We start from the raw sequence: 17,076 nt of genomic DNA, 5'->3' as shown, positions 1-17,076 counted from the left end.
ATCAATCCCCAGGGGGGAAGCCTTGTGTGCGGGAACTGCAGTATTAATGAAGTCCTGAATGTATGGGTCAGCATGACTGTATTTTATCCACCCCTCACCATTGCACCGCTTTCCTGTGCCACCCAGGTGCCTGCCAAAATGAATGAATAGGTGGTTTTAGTTGTTTATCTTAGATAAGACACAATGTACTCTTTTTGTGCCATGACCTTCACTGCAAGGATGAGCCCAGCTGACCCACGTGCTTTGAGATCGAAGGTGAAGGACCGGACAATTATCGCCTGGCATCCCCTATGGAGCAGGCCCATGTGTAGGGTGCCTCCTATCAGGAGCACCAAAATGCCCCGGATGCAGATGACGTGTTTTGTGTTCATAAACTCATGCTTGATGATGTAAGATCAGAGTGCTCTCGAGCAGCAGAGTTCTTTGCTGGCACTTGTATTTTGTACGAGTAAACCTTGTTATCCTTGCAAAGCTTTCTCTTGACTTGCCTTATTCCTATGGAACAATCTATACTTAACCTTCAAAAACAAATTGAGGACTTAGAAAATAGAAATTGTAGCCCTATGCATCTGCTGGAGCATGAACTTCACAGTCAGTGCAATGAACAGGCAGGCACAACACATGGGAGAAAGAGCACCATGCATCCCCGGAGAGTGTCTTCACTCTTACCTGGGGGAGCCACTCTTGCCTGGGGGAGCCTGGACGGGGCTCAGCCAGGTTGGCTGCCCTGTCTGCACTCCCCACTCGTCCTGCCTGGGGGAGACATGCCTGCCTGGGGAAGCCAATCCTGCATGGCGGAGCCCGAACAGGACATGCCAAGCAGGCTGCCCTGTCTGCACCACTACTCCTCTTGCCTGCGGGAGACACTCCTGTCTGTGGGAGACACTCCTTCCAGGGGAGACACTCTTGCCTGGGGGAGCCTGAACGTGGCCCGTAATGGACTGCTGCCTGCAGATCCTCCCCCACACCGAATGATCCTGCATTGCTGCTCCCAGCAGTGCTGGACCTAGAGCTGGCGCGAACGACACGTTGGCGCTCTGGAGCCCGACCTGCTGGGGGAACAAGGAAGTGACCCGCATCACCGCCGGATCAGGAGTTGGCACAAAGTCCCCCGCTGTCTCTCCCTGAAGTGGCGCGGCTGCCAGTCAGACTCCTTGTGCAGAGAGAAGGTCCCGGGCACAAGTCCCTCCTCACTGACATTTGCCAGAGAGCATGGTGAAGTCCAGTCAAGTCAGACACCCTTCTGCCATCTTACCAACACAGAACTGGTTAACAAAGTAAATTGCCTATGCGCAGTAGATGTGGCCCCCCGCCATCACCGGGTGCGTCTTGGCCTGCACGCGTGCGCAGGGCACATCCCGCGAAATTTGTAATGAAACCCACCTCTCTTGGACTAATAAAGTGAGGGCCCCATGTGCAAATGTCATAATGCTCCCAGTGAACCACCGAACAATGATGTATGCCTCTGTTTTAAGCTATGTTCCTGCATGCCCAGCATGCCTAAAATGGACCCAGTAAACAGTCAGTTCTTTGTTGTGTTGGTGGAACTGCTAGGGTGCTCTAAGCACTATGTATTGTGACGGGTCAGAAATGTGAGGCGGACAGCTTTTTGAAGGGTTTTTCACTTCTGCCATTTTATGAACTAAAACAGGTTGAATAAACTCTTCACGATCCCTACCCTAACGTGGATTTCCCTGCCTATAGTAGACTAAAAGGGAACACTCTAACAAAGGGATCTCTAACCCTCACACTTATACAATAAACAATACAAAAAGGTATCATATGGCAACTCAATTGAACAAATGTATACAACATATAACCTGGTTCACATTATAGATCCAAACAATGATTTTTTCCGCAATTCAACAGAAAACCAAGGAAATCCGACTTTAACGCAAAGTTCAATTTTTTCAATGAATTAACTTGTCAAAGTCAAAAGCTCTCACTTCTCCTGGAATAAGAACTCCTCCAAAGTATTTTGAAAAGGAAAAGTCAAAAGCTCTCCCACGTCCTGGAATGAGAACTCCTTCACGTCTTTGGCAACAACAAATGGTTTGGTCAGAATGGTCTGCTTCAAGAATGACTGCCAGGAAGAATTGTCACAACTTGCTATGTTGCTTTCCAATATTACCACTCTTCAGCACTTGCTCCTTCTACTAACTGGCGTAACCTTTCACCAGGTTTCTGCCGGGCATTCACATCTTGCCCAACGGGTCTACTCGCCTGCCCGTCTACTTTGTCAGAACAAAACAGATAAGTGCTTCAATGGTAACTTTCACAGTAGAATAACAACAGCTTCAATGGCCTTCTTTGGCATAAACATGTCAACAGCTTTCAGGGAATAGAACATTCACGCTGGTCCTTATCCGGACCTCTCCATAAACGATGCTCATCTATCTGCCTCTGGATAATCACTCCAGAAGGGCAGCCTGTTTGCCATCTTTCTTTCCCTCTGCATCAATACCGAAAATAATATTCAGGATCAAGTATTTTCCTGCTTCCATTTTGGCTGTAGCAATGTGAATCTACATCAAACACAATGAAAGGTATCCCTGAACCTGAATGAGAACCTTTGTAACCTTGGGGCTTCTCGTCATTCCCCTCTTGTATGTGGCAACCTTATTAGACTTCTATTGCCAGTTTCTGCAGGTCTTTTGGCTTGGGTATTCGTGGTATGCCTGGGTTTATAGTATGAACTCCCCACCAGATTGTTGGTGTTTGCCTAAACTCACATTTTCATTCCTTTACATTGCTTGATTTAACATCAGCCACTTTTGCAAGTCTGCAATAGTTCGATATTCGTAAGACTTATTAGCTTGCCTTTGGAAATGCGCAATGGTTCAGTATTCGCACAATTTATTAGCTTGCCTTTGTAAGATTGTTAAAGTTCAGTATTCCTGATGCTATTAGCCTGTTTTTGTAGGTCAGCAACTGTTCGACACTTGTAACATTGTCTATTCTGATTCTCACTCGCTCGCAAGTGACCCTGCCTGCGCTGACCTCGCTGCCTGCACAGGAGCACCCCAGAGTCACTTACGTGGCTTAAACTCACCGGGTAAGTCACTTTCAGGTGCTCATTTCCACGTTCGCAGGACTGCTGCAACCGTGGCTTCTCTTGACCAGGTGCACCTTCTCTCTTTGGTCGCTGCTGCCTACGCCACGTTGATTTGGAGTCGCTCTGCAACCCTGCCACCTGAGATCTCGCGACTGCTCACACTATGCCTGCTTCCCGCTGCGAAAGCTCTGCACGACATTGTCTTCCCGGGTTAGCGTTTCTTCCACGTGCTTCCCGCTGCGTGACCAATGCAATTTGGGAGGATAGAGGTACAGACTCTCTCAGGACTCGCAACGTTCTCAGCGTCTTCCAGCTCCTCTGCTCCTGTAGCATACACTGCTCGCGCTTCCTCTGCTTCTCCTGCTGCCTCTGCTTCTTCTGCTTTTTCTCTACTACCTGCACCGGAGGGAGCCTTTTATGCCTCTAAGTCTCTCTCAGGTGTAGGTCATTCTTGTTAATTAGCTGACCATTTCCACATCTTTGTTCCTCTGAATCCCTCTCCCTCGTCCCAGTTCTGAGGTAATTATGGGACTTGTAGTCCCGAATGAGTTTGTTTTCTTAACTTTTTCTACCTTTTGAATTTGATTTCCACTTTACAACTTTTAACAAAGGGGTTTACAAGACCTAATCATAAGGCAGGTTTGAGAAGAGAAATATGGTTCTTTACCTTAAAGACTTCATTATTATACAACATCCTCTTATTAAGCTTTTGGAACTAAGGGGATTTATAACTGCATGCATTTCTTGGGCTATAACAGGATGTTTGTTACTTTCAGCACCAAAAGTTTCATGGCTGAATTTGTTCCCTCTCAGATGGTCTACTTGTGGACCAATAGAATGATGATGGCAATAATCCATTACATACTGTTGTATTGGTTGAACATCCTCTTGAAAGGAGGCTAAATAATGTTCCCCATAGATATCCCTCACTCTCCTGCCCCGTTTCTCCTCCCGGATGATGCTCCCGCAGTACACCACCCCCAAGGTCAGGATCAGGAAGCGTCTGCCTTTCCTTGGCCACCCGGGAGGATAGTTTAGGTAGGGTTTCAGTGAGGGATCCATAGGATTCATCACAATATATAACTGTATGTAACTGTGAATTGTCGATGTCGTAATGTCACTAAAAAATACTCTATAAATTGATGCTGTCTTTACCCTTGGCATGATGTGCACCAGGACCCCAGCCGGCGCATAGGACTGGGGGTTGCCCAATGGCACTTTAAGATGGAATAGCAGCACCCCTGCGATGGATGGGGATGCAGATTAATACTCAAGCATCAAATCAATAATGACAACTCAACGGTTTGGCAAAGGGAGTCTGTTTAATGACAAGTACAAAAAATGGGGCATCTCTGTCTGGAAAATTTCTGATATCTTTGCATGGCACTCCACCATGCGTAGGTGTGAAAGTCTCACTTCTTCTCGCTTGGCTGGTCACGTGATTCAGACACCGTAAAATTGCCTTCTTCTCCATGTAATTAGTGTATTTGATTTACGCTTTGCCCACCACCTGCCTTTGGCTCTTATCTTGACCTTTCTGAGCAGGATATTTTGTTCCTTGCTTCATTAATTGTAGCTACTGTTCATCTATTTTAGCTGATACGACCTTGCCTTTTTTGGCATGATTTGTCTCTGCTGAGTTTCATGTCTGCCTTTTATTCTTGATTTGTTAAATATGAGCTCTCCTCGTGTGGCCTCTCGTAACCTTTGGTTGATTCTGCATTTTGTGCATAGTGGAAGTATATTATATACATGCTTCTTTTGAGGTAGATACATATATGTGGCACTTGCCGCAATCTATCTTACTACTAAGCATAGCAAGCCGCACAATTTTCTTAGCTTTCTTGCTGTTCCAAGCATATTTACGTGTGTTAACTGAAAATATCTTCGTCATGCTCATGGTATAAGCTTCTTACATTTGACATTGTTCTTTCACTTTAGGTTCACGATGTCCCTTGTCCATGGTGTTTCGTCTCTTTACGTCATTCTCAGGTCGTCATATCTCCTATATGTGAGTCAATCCGGGTTCTTGTGACATCACCATTCGTCTTCCATTAAGACCTTTTTGGCTTCTTCAGGGACTGTACTCAGACGATCTTCATTTCGTTTTATTTGTTGATATGGTCTTCTCAATGGGTACTTCAAAAGGTGCTGTTTTTCTGATAGGTACTGGACTTAGCCCCACTACGGCTCTCTGCTGGTTTATTTGCTCATCATACATCACATACTTTGGCGTGAACGTTCCTGGTACTTCAAAATGGATGGTTGGTGTGTGAGACGTACTTGGGACCTCCTCTACACTCCCCCCTCTGGGCGATTCATCAACCACTCTCATCTCTTCCTTTGTATCCCTCTTCTTTGGATCCTCTACATTCACTTTCACTTCATTGCCTGGGTCCATTTCTTCTTCACCTTCTGGGTCTATGCATGATGGTCTGAAGAAATGTCTCTTTGGGGTCCATATTTTCATAACTCCTTTTAAACTTTATGCTGTTCTTACGTGTTTATCTTTGTTCCACATCATTTGTTGACATTGTCCATTTGGGCAGCAATAGATCCATCTTCCCACATAATTTGTATGCTTTCTGGGATATAGAAACTTTGTTCCTTCTGGTGCATAAATTCTGGCCTTCACAAAGTCTCTTATTTCTTCATCAGTCAGGTCTTTGGGCTTCCATCCCGGTTTGACATCACTCACGATCTTCATCCCTATGGACGTTTTCGCAGTTTTCTGGCACTGAGAGATTATTACCTTGATAACACAAAATCCGTGCAGTATCATCATTAGCAGGGCGCCTAGGAATTTGAATGCGCCTGCCATCTATTGTGGAACCCATGAAAATAGAGATCCAAACCAGCTGTCGTTGTCCACTTTGTCAGTTTCATCAAGCATTTGATTCTGCAGTTTCGTCAGCATACCTATGCCTTCTGCTAGAGTTTCATTTTCTTCATTGTGAGATGGTATAAATGTGCAACATGGTTCTCCGATTTTTTCACAAACACCTCCATCCATGGCTGTGATCATGTCAAGGACATATCTGTTCTGGAGAGTCATTAGTCGAATCGCCCTTAACTCTTCTTTTATTGCATTGAATCCTTTTATGGTTGTGTTGACGGTCTGCAGTAACTCCCATCTGGTTATCTGCAACCATTTAGTATTTGCTCCAACCTGAATTCTTGTCATGAAGATTGTCGTGAACACTGTTGAGGTCTGGCTGAACAATCTACGCTCATAAGGGATAGCATCAACAGCTTCTATGGATTGGGCAGAAAAGTAATTCTCTCTCTTCATTTGATTCATAAGGTTTCACAGATCTCTTCTTCGTCAGGTGAGCGTCTGCTTTCGGCAAACTGTCAATGTTCAGGTCACTTTTCGGAATCACCAACGCCGGAACTTTTACATTCACTATTGTGCATATAGCTCCCCAGTTTCTCGGCAGTCTGATATATGCTTTGGATCCACATGCCCAATAATGATCCATGATCACTGCTGTTCCATGTACCATTCCTGGAGCATCAAAGACTCGTCCACAGTTCTGATTCTCTCCCATCTTCCTAGTGCCATTATTCCTCAAGCAGAATTGTGGGCTTTCCAGTGGCACTATCTGCAAGGGTCCTCCTCTGTCCTTGACCCATGTTAGCAGTTTTGCAAGTTTTGGCCACAATGGCTTCCATCCATTCTGTACTATGTCAATGGTGCCTTGGTAACGACCAGTGACCATCCATGCTCTGCAAATCACTACTCCTTTCTCCCATCCGTCTGGTGAAAGCACTGTTCCCCAAATCTGCATTTGGCCTCTGTTTTTTCAACTTCGAGCCTCTTCTGGAGTTTTTCCTTGGACATTTAACTTCTGGTTCGCTTCTCTTCTGATTTCTGCTCCTTTAACTCCAGGCTTCTCATATCTGATCACAATGTATTTTGTCTTTCCTTTGTTTCTTGTCTTTATGTCCTGGACATAATCATCTTCATTTGGATCGGTTCCTTCAGTTGCCCATTTCAGTGAGGCATCACTTCCCATGAAGTGGCCTCTGCTCTTGCACATTGCCACGTGTGATAGACAGTGTGCTGCCTGGACATCAATTTCTACAGCTAGAAAGATCTTTGATTTCCCCATGCTGTAAGGTAGGATTGCACAAACGAAGCATTCCCCCTCTGAACTCCGTCTTCCAACTTCTTTCATATGTTGGTAGCATATGTTGTTTCCCAAATGTGCTGTGCTTTCCAAGTAGTCATTCTGTTCACTGTCATCTCCTTGTATGCTTCTCGTGATCCTTAAGGTTTCCATGTAGTTTGTGATAACTACATCATTGAATGCATCCGTATGGCTTCTTCTTGCTGGAGGATTCTCAGGTATCCTGGTCCATGGCGCAGGCCTCTTTTGTCTGCACCAATTGAGTAGGCAAAGGTCTGGCAATTCTTTCTTTTTCCTCTTCCTCTTCCTGGCTCTGGCTAATGACGGCCATATTGATTCTGCTATCAGCTGTGCTCGTGAGATTTTCTCTGGGCTTGCCTTTATCTCCATCAGTGCTGTATCAGATGTGTTCATCATTGTTGTTTCCGTTGGTTTCCTCTCCAACTCCTTTTGTCTCTTCAAGAGCTCACCCTTCTCCATTTGGCTTTTAACTTCGCTGATCGTAGAACTTCTCATTGTTGGATGTCCAACCTTCCTTTCTTCTTTGGCTTGTTGTTCTGTAATTATTGACACTAGACCTAGTGTGTGTGCTTTCACCGTTTGTATGCGTGTGGTTGTCAGTAACCTTTCTTCATTCATACTCTGCCGACCCTGTCTCCGTCTTTTCTATTTGCTTATTACCAGAAATGTGTGTGTGTCATTGCTAATCACATCCATCTCAAGTTCACTCATTACGCTATCAGACCTCCTAGGGAATGGAATGACTATGTAAGATCTGGGTGTCTTCGTAGGTTTCATGCATGCAACACCACTAAAATGCCCTGTTCCATCATAGCCGAAATTGTCTTGAAAATTCCTTCATCTGCCTCCCTAGACATGGGATACTGTCGTGCTTTTGGTGAAATCGCTCCTGGTTTCAGTTTAATTTTTACTTCTCCGACTCCTTTCAATAAGCCTACATTATAGGGCCCTGTGGTCCATGCTGAGATAGGCACCTGGTCCATGTCGTCCTCGAAATATTCAGGACGGTTCTGTGCCAACATCATTCTCTGGGGCACTTCTCTTTTTATCATTTTCACCCAGAAAGTGAGATTTACCTGTTGTTTCTTCCCCATTTGCTTGCTCGTCAAACAGATCGTCATCAGTGACGTCAGTTAATCTGTACCCTTCTTCAACGGCTGTCCTAGTCCATATACAACTTGGTCCCATTTTGGGTGAATGGTCTTCCCCATCACCATTGTTAGCTCTCCTTCCAGAGTTCACAGCCTGTCCTGCACTTACTGTCTGTGACAGTTGTATGGCCGACTGTTGAGACTGTCCTTGTGGAAAACTCACCGAATTCTGAGGTTGCAAGCTTTGCTGTGCTCCTGGCGTTTGCTGTTGCACCGTGTGATTCTGTGCAACTCCATTTCTTCCCTGTTGTAAAAACACAGGTGGGTTCATCATACTTGCTCTTGTTCCTTGGTCGTAATGCTTTCCATACCGCAGCTCTGCAATTATTAAATGGTGCTCCGTCATGTGCAGTATTAACTGTAGTCACACCAGGGTAACCTGCCTGTGTCCACACATCGTCAGCTCTATCACCAAGTATGGCGATTGAAAGACCCTTGATATCCCCTATAGCTAACGTGTTCCCTCACGTCATTTTTTCTAGCTCGTGTATCCATTTTCCGGCTCCCGATGTCAGCATTGGAAGCTTATTTTTCAGGTTTTCCCAATCCATGTGTGGCCATGGAATATACTGTGGTCTTGTTCCTCCTTTCTCGAGCAACGGAATTTGGGACGCACAGCCCCCTCTCTCTTCTCTTATTGTTTTTCTGTCTATTGCAGGAGTAATATTCCTGCATCGCCGCCTACCTGGTAATGTCCTTAGTTGGCTCACATAGGGTGGTGGAGACACCCCCCTCTGACCGTAAGATATTTTTTTGTGTCGGTCTAACTGTGTGGCTGACTCTGATGCCCTCGGTGCAGATCCACTAGAACCTGACCATCTTATCCCTTTCCCTCCTGAGGATCGTTTTTCATGTCTCCTCTCTTCCTCCTTTTCCTCATGTTTCTCTCGTTCGGTGTCTGATATTGTCTGTGCCCAACTCGTGCAACTTCTTGCATCCTCTTTGTTCTTACTGATTTCAAACCTATCTAGGGACAGCTCTCTATTTGTACTAATTCGGGAGACGTCCTCAGCATCGTAAAGCTGAGTGCTCTCCAGGTGCTCGTCCTCCCCCTCCCCTTGGGGTACCTGTTCTAGCCCCATTTCATCAAATATTCTATTGATCGTCTCTCCGATGCTTCTGGTGTCGAAGTCTTATTTGCCCTAGACGTGCCTGATACTGAATCATACTCTGAGAAGACATAGAAGAATTCTTTCTTATCTACTACTGGATCAGGTTTTTAAACCTCCCTTTCCAGATATTCAAATTCGCGTGCTCTCTGTCTTTGCTTATGTTCTACGTCATCATCGAATTCTCTGCGCTTCCTCGCTTCCTCTCTGACTCTATCTTCTTCCTCTTTCTTTGCATCTCTACGTTCATTTTCCCTTTGAATTTCCTCATCTCTTTGTCTCTTTATTCTTTTCTCCCGTATCCTTTGCTCTTCTTCTATTCTCCGCTGCTCCTGTCTGTCCTGATCATTAGCTGCTCTCTGCTTATGATCGCATTGTCTTTCTTGCTCTTTGCGATATAACTGCTCTCGTCGCTGCCTATCTTTTTTCCTGATTCTTTCGTCTCTCAATCCTTTTTCCTTTTCCTTCTCCTTTCTCTGTAAATCGTCTAGCTTCCCTTTTTGTTTCATGTCATCAATGCCTTTACCATCGAGTTTCAATTAAATCTTACCTCCCATCCATTCGTTCTGTGTGAATGCTATCTCATCAGTTCTATCCTCATTTCCTTTCCATCTTTTGCCCTCTCTCTCTGCATCGAGAGACGTACTTGCTTGTGCCTGGTATTTTCTCTCATTCTCGCATCTCTGCTTGTCCCGCTGGACTTTGGAGGTGATATCGCTATCTCTGTCTTTGTCTGGGTTTTTGTCACTACTTTGCATAGGGGACTCATATGCCGGGTTGCTATACCCCGTGCCTGCTTTAAGTTCCCTTAGCGGGTATGATCCTTCGTCCTTACTGACTCCATTTTTTGTTTCAGATGGGGAGGGTGGCGCAGAAGGCTTCTCACCCCCCTCTGTGCATTCGTGAAGTATCCAATCTAACGGCGGCTCCTCCTCCTTATACACTTGGTACATCTTCCAAAGCTCTAAACTAGCTAGGCATTTGTCTAACTTTTTGCCTGTGTATGTGGCGTGCAAATATGTCATCATGTGCTGTAGGACCGTTTTAGATAGTGATCCACCCTGGGGCCATGGCATAAACATTTTGTTTGCGGTTCCTTTAACCCATTCTACACTGTACGTTTTCAGCTTAGGTACATGTTTTGGCAACTATTTGCACAGGTGTACTAACAGAGTCATGTCTTCCATGCTTAAATCTGTTCACTTTCTCTCTATGTAACACTTGTTATGTCTTTCGTTTCTTAAACAACTTCAACAATATGAACGAGCACCACTCGTCGCAAGCTCCAATCCTGTTTTTTCACAAAAATGTATACATCTTTTTTTCAATCGACAAACACCAATTAGTTTTCTATAATACCTCAGATACTCAATCGCGTAATTTAATGCTAGTTCCTCAAAGGAAAAATGTCATCCTATGATGTCACAACAAACAATACATAAGACAGAAGTTAACAGACTAGACAAACTCCAGCTGGCTACACATATCGCTGCCCCTAAATTTTACCCTGACATGGGGTGTAAGCCCATCCCTTTCACAAGCGTATTTAACCGCTGTGGTTTTCTATTTATTCCTATTTTATTCAGGACTTTGGATGCAGGCTTCTTCTAACCGATATATTAAGCATAGGAATTTGGGTGTATCCTCTCTTCTCGGGTATCCCACCTGGTATCTCTCTCATCTCAGGTATCCTCCTGGTATCCTCCTCTTCTCGGGTGTCCTCCCCGGTATTCTTCTCTACTACTGGGTCACCCTTTGAGTCACTATTTCCTTCCCCTTATATATATACATTCTACTCTACTTCTAACTGTATTTTTGTTTTCTCGTCTCCCTCCATTACCTTCCCGTACTTGTTCTATGGCATGCACTTTTGCCAAAGCATTTAGTCTTTTTCACTCACCGTTTGCATGTTTCCTCTCTGGATGCTCGGGATCACCGCCTTTGTCACTGCCTCTCCTGCAGTTCACCCGCTCAGCTGCTCGTAGAAGTGGGAACGGGGTTTGTGGGCAGAACACAGGTCCCTTCAGACCTTTACCTGCAGGTTTTGCTCTTTATTCTAACCACTATCTACAGGGAGCTTCATGGTCTACTTAGCCAGATGGCAAAGGACTTGTGATATTGCCGAGGACCTAGAGTTACTTTATGTCGACGGTCAATAGGTGTCTTATCTAATCAATCATCAATAAACCAACCATCCTCTGCTACCAAGTATGCACCAGGACCCCAGCTGGCCTATAGGACTGGGAGTTGCCCAATGGCACTTTAAGATGGAATAGCAGCACCTGTGAGATGGATGGGGATGCAGATTAATATGCAAGCATCAAATCAATAATCGCAACTCAACGGTTTGGAAAAGGGAGTCTTTTTAATGACAAGTACAAAAAACAAGGAATTTCATGAATATCAGCGGATGCGTGATCTTCCCTCTCACTTCACAACTCCAACAAACTTCATAAGAAACACATCATTTATACTAAAAACTTGTCATCACTGACGTTTAACGCTTAAAAGTTGCCATGCAATTCTATTGGTTCTAGGAAGGTAACTTTAATATAGGTACTATATCTGTATTTGGTAACGGAGTAAGGGGATTGGGTAAACACTGTCAGGTGGGGCATCAAAGCCCTTCCTTCAAAAATGGCTACTGTAGACGTCACTAAAAGTACGACGTCCCATTGGTTCTACTAAGTATAGGACCCTAGATTATTTGGTCCACTATGATTGGGTTGGCACCAACCCCGCTCATACTTTTCCAATTTGCCTAGCAGCATGCAGAATGGTCGGCCAGGTACAGGGTGCCCCTCAGCTCCCCCGGCCCTCCTCCAATTATTGTTACACTCAATCATCACTTTAGTAGCCATGTGTCAATTATTTCACTGTGGTTGGCCTCGAGACTGCATCTTTTTCTGGAAATGTTATGATATCTTTGCATGGCACTCTGCCATGCGTAGGTGTGAAAGTCTCACTTCTTCTCGCTCGGCTGGTTACGTGATTCAGGCACCGTAAAATTGCCTTCTTCTCCATGTAATTTGTGTATTTGATTTACGCTTTGCCCACCACCTGCCTTCGGTTTCTTATTTTGACTTTTCTGAGCAGGATATTCTGTTGCTTGCTTCATTAATTGTAGCTACCGTTCGTCTATTTTAGCTGATACAACCTTGGCTTTTTTGGCACGATTTGTCTCTGCTGAGTTTCGTTTCTGCCTTTTATTCTTGATTTGTTAAATATGAGCTCTCCTTGTGTGGCCTCTAGTAACCTTTGTTTGATTCTGCTTCTTGTGCATAGTAGAAGTATACTTATATACATGCTTCTTTTGAGGTCGATACGTATAGGTGGCGCTTGCCACAATCTATCTTACTACTAAGCATAGCAAGCCGCATGATTTTCTTAGCTTTCTTGTGGTTCCTAGGATATGTACATGCGTAAACTGGTTGAATATCTTTGTCATGCTCATGGCTTAAGCTTCTTACGTTTGACATCGTTCTTTCACTTTAGGTTCACAATGTCTCTTGTCCATGGCGTTTCGTCTCTTCACGTCATTCTCAGGTCGTCATATCTTCTATTGTGACATCACCATTCGTCTTCCATTAAGACCTTTTTGGCTTCTTCAGGGACTGTACTCAGACGATCTTCATTTCGTTTCATTTGTTGATATGGTTTTCTCAAAGGGTACCTTACTGTCCATGTTTTCTTTGGTGTCGGTACTTCAATAGGTGTTGTTCTTCTGATAGGTACTGGACAGAGCCCCACTGCGGCTCACTGCTGGTTTATTTGCTCATCATATGTCACATACTTTGGCGTGAATGTTCCTGGTACTGGGCCGTACTTGGGACCTCCTCTACACTGGGATGTTGTGACAGCAGCGCGGCACCGGAGGGTGCGCATGCTGCCACATGTTGTGTTCTGGGTTATCACAGCATGTCACCTACGGGGATGGCTCTGGTTACGTGTGTTTATGTACCAAATACCGGCGGATGGCTTTCTGCCCACCCATTGTCTCCCAACTCCCTGTTTGAGAGTGTGTTATTGTGGCCCTCTGGTGCAGATCACGCAATGGCCCAGACAGGCCACTCGGCCTTCCAGAGCACCCTCACCGGCCCCATAACATTGGCGACGAGGATGGGATCCGGTCCCTCACCGATCTCGAACACAGGGGACACCACCTTGCCTCTGTCGCGATGCCAGCCTCCCTGGAATGTGGCAAAGCTTGCTTCTGGAGTCAGAGTACTGAAAGCTGGAGTGGCACCCAATGCCACAGAGCCCTCGCCACCGTTGGCCCTCGCGATGAGGTCCCATGTTTCACGTGCATGCGCTGCTGACTTCCCCGGAGTGTGCCTTCATTCTTGCCTGAGCGAGACACTCCTGCCTAGGGCAGGCACTCCTGCCTGGTGGAGCCCCAACAGTGCTTGGCCAAGTAGGCTATCCTGTCTGCACCCCCACTCCTCCTGCCTGTGGAGACACTCCTGTCTGTGGGAGACACTCTTGCCTGGGGGAGCCTGAACATGGTCTAGCCCGGACCGCTGCCTGCAGACCCCCCCCCCCGCCCACTTCAAAGGATCCTGCATTGCTGCTCTCTCCACCGCTGGTCCTGGAGCCTGAGACATCAGCACGCTGTTGCTCCGGAGCCCGGCCTGCCAGGGGAACAAGGAAGTGACCCGCATCACCGTTGGGCCAGGAGTTGGCGTGGTGTCCTGCTGCCTCTTCCGTGCCTCGCACTAGAAATAAACCCTGCCTCGTGGAACCCTGAAGTGGCACGGCTGTGCCATTGGGGTAGCCTGAAAGTGGCGCAGCCCTGTCCTCTGCTTGCAGCATCCTCCACCCCTCCAGAAAGCCTAGTGAATTGTAGATGTTGTAATTTCTCTAATGAATCCTCTTTAAGTTGGTGCCGTCATTGTTTTGTCTTTACCCTTGGCATGGGATGTTGTGACGGCAGCGTGGCACCCGAGGGTGCGCATGCTGTCACATGTTGTGTTCTGAGTGATCACAGCACTTCAACCTCGGAGACGACTGTGATCATGTGTGCTTATGTAATAAATACAGGCGGATGGCTTCCCGGCTGCCAGGTGCCTTCCAACTCCTTGCCCGAAGTGTGTGATTGCGGCCCCGTGTTGCAGTGTGCGCAACAGCCCTGACAGGCCGCTCGGCCTTCCCGAGCACCCTCACCGCAGGTGGGCTGTCCTCCCGGGCCCCATAGCAGGCAGGCAGAGTGCAGGAGACGGTAGCCATATTAATCATGTGTTTTGTATCCCTAAGCAGCTGTTGCAGTGAACAATCCATACATTTAGTGAAATGAATGGGAGGATGCCGGGAAGCGGAGATAGGTCTGAATCTGAGGGAGCTTGAACTCCGCGCATTTAGTGCCCTAACAGGCAGGCAGAATGTAATCGAGATGTATGCCTCCTGTGCAGTGCAGCCCAATGCATCAAAGAGAGTGCGCGATGCCCACGTTCAGTGCAATGAACATGTAGGTGGAGTGCAGGCAAGAGCTGCTCCGCTATGCATCGAGTGAAGCTTGCTGTGGGTCTGTGCATCCGGGGCAGTGCGAGCTCCACGGATTCACAGCAGTTGAGCGGCAGACAAGAAAGATAAAGCCATTCCCTGAAGCATCTGGTCAGTTTCATCCTGTGTTCGGTTTGTACTTGCCGCCCTGCAACTCCCCAGCCTGCCGGGACCACTCCCCCTTTACTTGTGGTTGGATCACACAGATCTGGAAGCAGATCAGGTTTCTCTTTTTTTCTGTTCTGCTCAGAACATGCCACACAGCCTCTTTTCCTCTCTCCCTCTCCCCCCTCTCTCTGTCTCTCTTTTTTTACACACGTTTTCCCCTCCCCGCTCTCCTGTAACAGAGGGGGCCGAGCTCCTGGGCTCCCCGAGCCTCCTGATTTGTTGCCCTGCCCCTGGATTGACAACCCCTGCATCTGCCCTCACAGGGCTTCCACTCCCAGATCAGTCGGGCACAGGGTATCACTCGAGAGGTGCACCCCAGAAGGGTCAGACCGAGGCAGAGGAGGGAAGCAAAGAGTGAGAGAGGAGGAGGGGAGAGAAAAAGAAGGGGTGAAGGAAGGATCTGGGGTGCCCCACCCATCCCACCAACAACCAAGAAAAGAAGCTTGAAACACCCACCCATGGCTTCGTAAAAGTGGCTGTTTTTTGAAGGGGTACCTCGCCCTGACTTCCCTTTTCCCTTCTTTTTTCATTCCACGGTCTGACACTGTCCCAGCTCCCTGAAGAAGCAGACCGGGGGACTGGTCCCTGCTCGTGGTGGAGGAGATGGCTCAGGACAGGCACACAAAGTGGAAACGAAGGACTTGGATAAAGGACTGGCCTCTCTTTGTAGCACTTTTCCTCTATGTTTTCTCCCAGTGCAATGCAGGTAAGGCGAACACCAAAACGACGAAGTTGGAGATATATTGTGAAGAGTTGGCTACCTCAACTCTCATTTTCGTTCACATCTCCGCGTTCAGAATGTGTGACCCTCTGTATTTTCACCCCCTCCCCATATAGATCGTTTCGATGTGTGCCTTCTCTTTCCTTCCTGTTTCTACTGCGATTACCTCTCCCAAGCCCCCTTACAAGTTACAACATCCCATAACGTCCCCCACACCCCTTTATGATATGCCCCCCTCTTCACACCACCCCCGTTCCTTCCTTTGCTCCACATACTCCTTTTCCCTTCAAATCACCCACTTCGGAATGTGTGCCCCCCGAACTCCTGGCCACCCCCCCCCCCCCCCCACAATCTCCCATCTTGGGATGTGTATCCACCATTTCCTACCCCATTCTTATGATCTTGTTTGAAGAGGGCTGCAATATGAGGGGTAATGCACAAACCATCTGTGCTTGTGTCGGGTAGCTAAGCAGCCCCAGCAGACTCCCTCGTCTAGAAGGATCCCATACTGTGGATGTTTCCGGGAGAAAACGCGTATTTTCCTTGAAAGTCATTTTTGCTCTGAAATCTGCTCTGGCCATTTACTGGGGGGCCAGGAAAGGGAAATCAGTGATGAATCAGCTCCAGTCCTCGCTTCTGCTGCAGACGAGCTCTTTGCTCTGCTGGAATGAGCCCCAAATTAAACGCATGCACTTTTAAAATAGAATTCAGTGCGTATTCTGTGTTTTAATGGAAGGTACATCTGTTTTTCATCTGTGACCGATTATGTAAGTGCAAGCTTTTTCTTTGTCACGACATTTCGGCTCTCTTCTTGCACAGATCAAAGGAATTTAAAGCACAGCACACAACAAGTTTGCAGAACTTTTGCCGTGCAAACCTGAAAAAAGTACGCCCTCTATTGTACTTTCTCGGTATTTAGTCTAATGCTGAAATATGAGCTCAACATTGTTTTAGGGCGTTCGTTTATTTCATTCTTTTTGAAAAAGTTGTCGATGCAAACTTTAAACTAGAACATATAAATAAAAGATGCCTACAATATGTAATCGCAAGTAAATAGCCCCGTTGTCTCCTTTGTGTTTGTGGATGCTAGTGTCTGCTTTTGATCATAATGTTTCCGGACTAGCAAACGGGTGCATAGGACGCTAGTAAGATTTCTGAAGGATTCCACAAGTTGGTCGAGTGGGGAAGCTGCGGTTCGAATTTAAGATTTCTACCGATA

General features: G+C 46.5%; 1 protein-coding gene across 2 annotated transcripts in view; it reads left to right on the top strand.

Moving 5' to 3' along the window:
- Window positions 1-15,368: 15,368 nt before the first annotated feature.
- The window catches only part of COL5A1 (collagen type V alpha 1 chain), a 635,679-nt gene continuing 633,971 nt past the window's right edge, over window positions 15,369-17,076 (top strand). The window contains exon 1 of one of the 2 annotated variants that reach the window (XM_069609606.1): window positions 15,369-15,842. In XM_069609606.1, coding sequence (XP_069465707.1) covers window positions 15,740-15,842 — 103 coding nt within the window. In that variant the 5' untranslated portion in view covers window positions 15,369-15,739. The remainder of the gene's footprint in view (window positions 15,843-17,076) is intronic. The other variant, XM_069609605.1, reaches the window with a different exon arrangement.

This window comes from Ambystoma mexicanum, chromosome 8 (assembly GCF_040938575.1).
Source record: "Ambystoma mexicanum isolate Mex_15411 chromosome 8, UKY_AmexF1_1, whole genome shotgun sequence".
In the NCBI taxonomy this organism is placed as follows: domain Eukaryota; kingdom Metazoa; phylum Chordata; class Amphibia; order Caudata; family Ambystomatidae; genus Ambystoma; species Ambystoma mexicanum.
The sequence above is the reverse complement of the archived record's forward strand: the minus strand, read 5'-3'. Positions and strand labels throughout refer to the sequence as shown.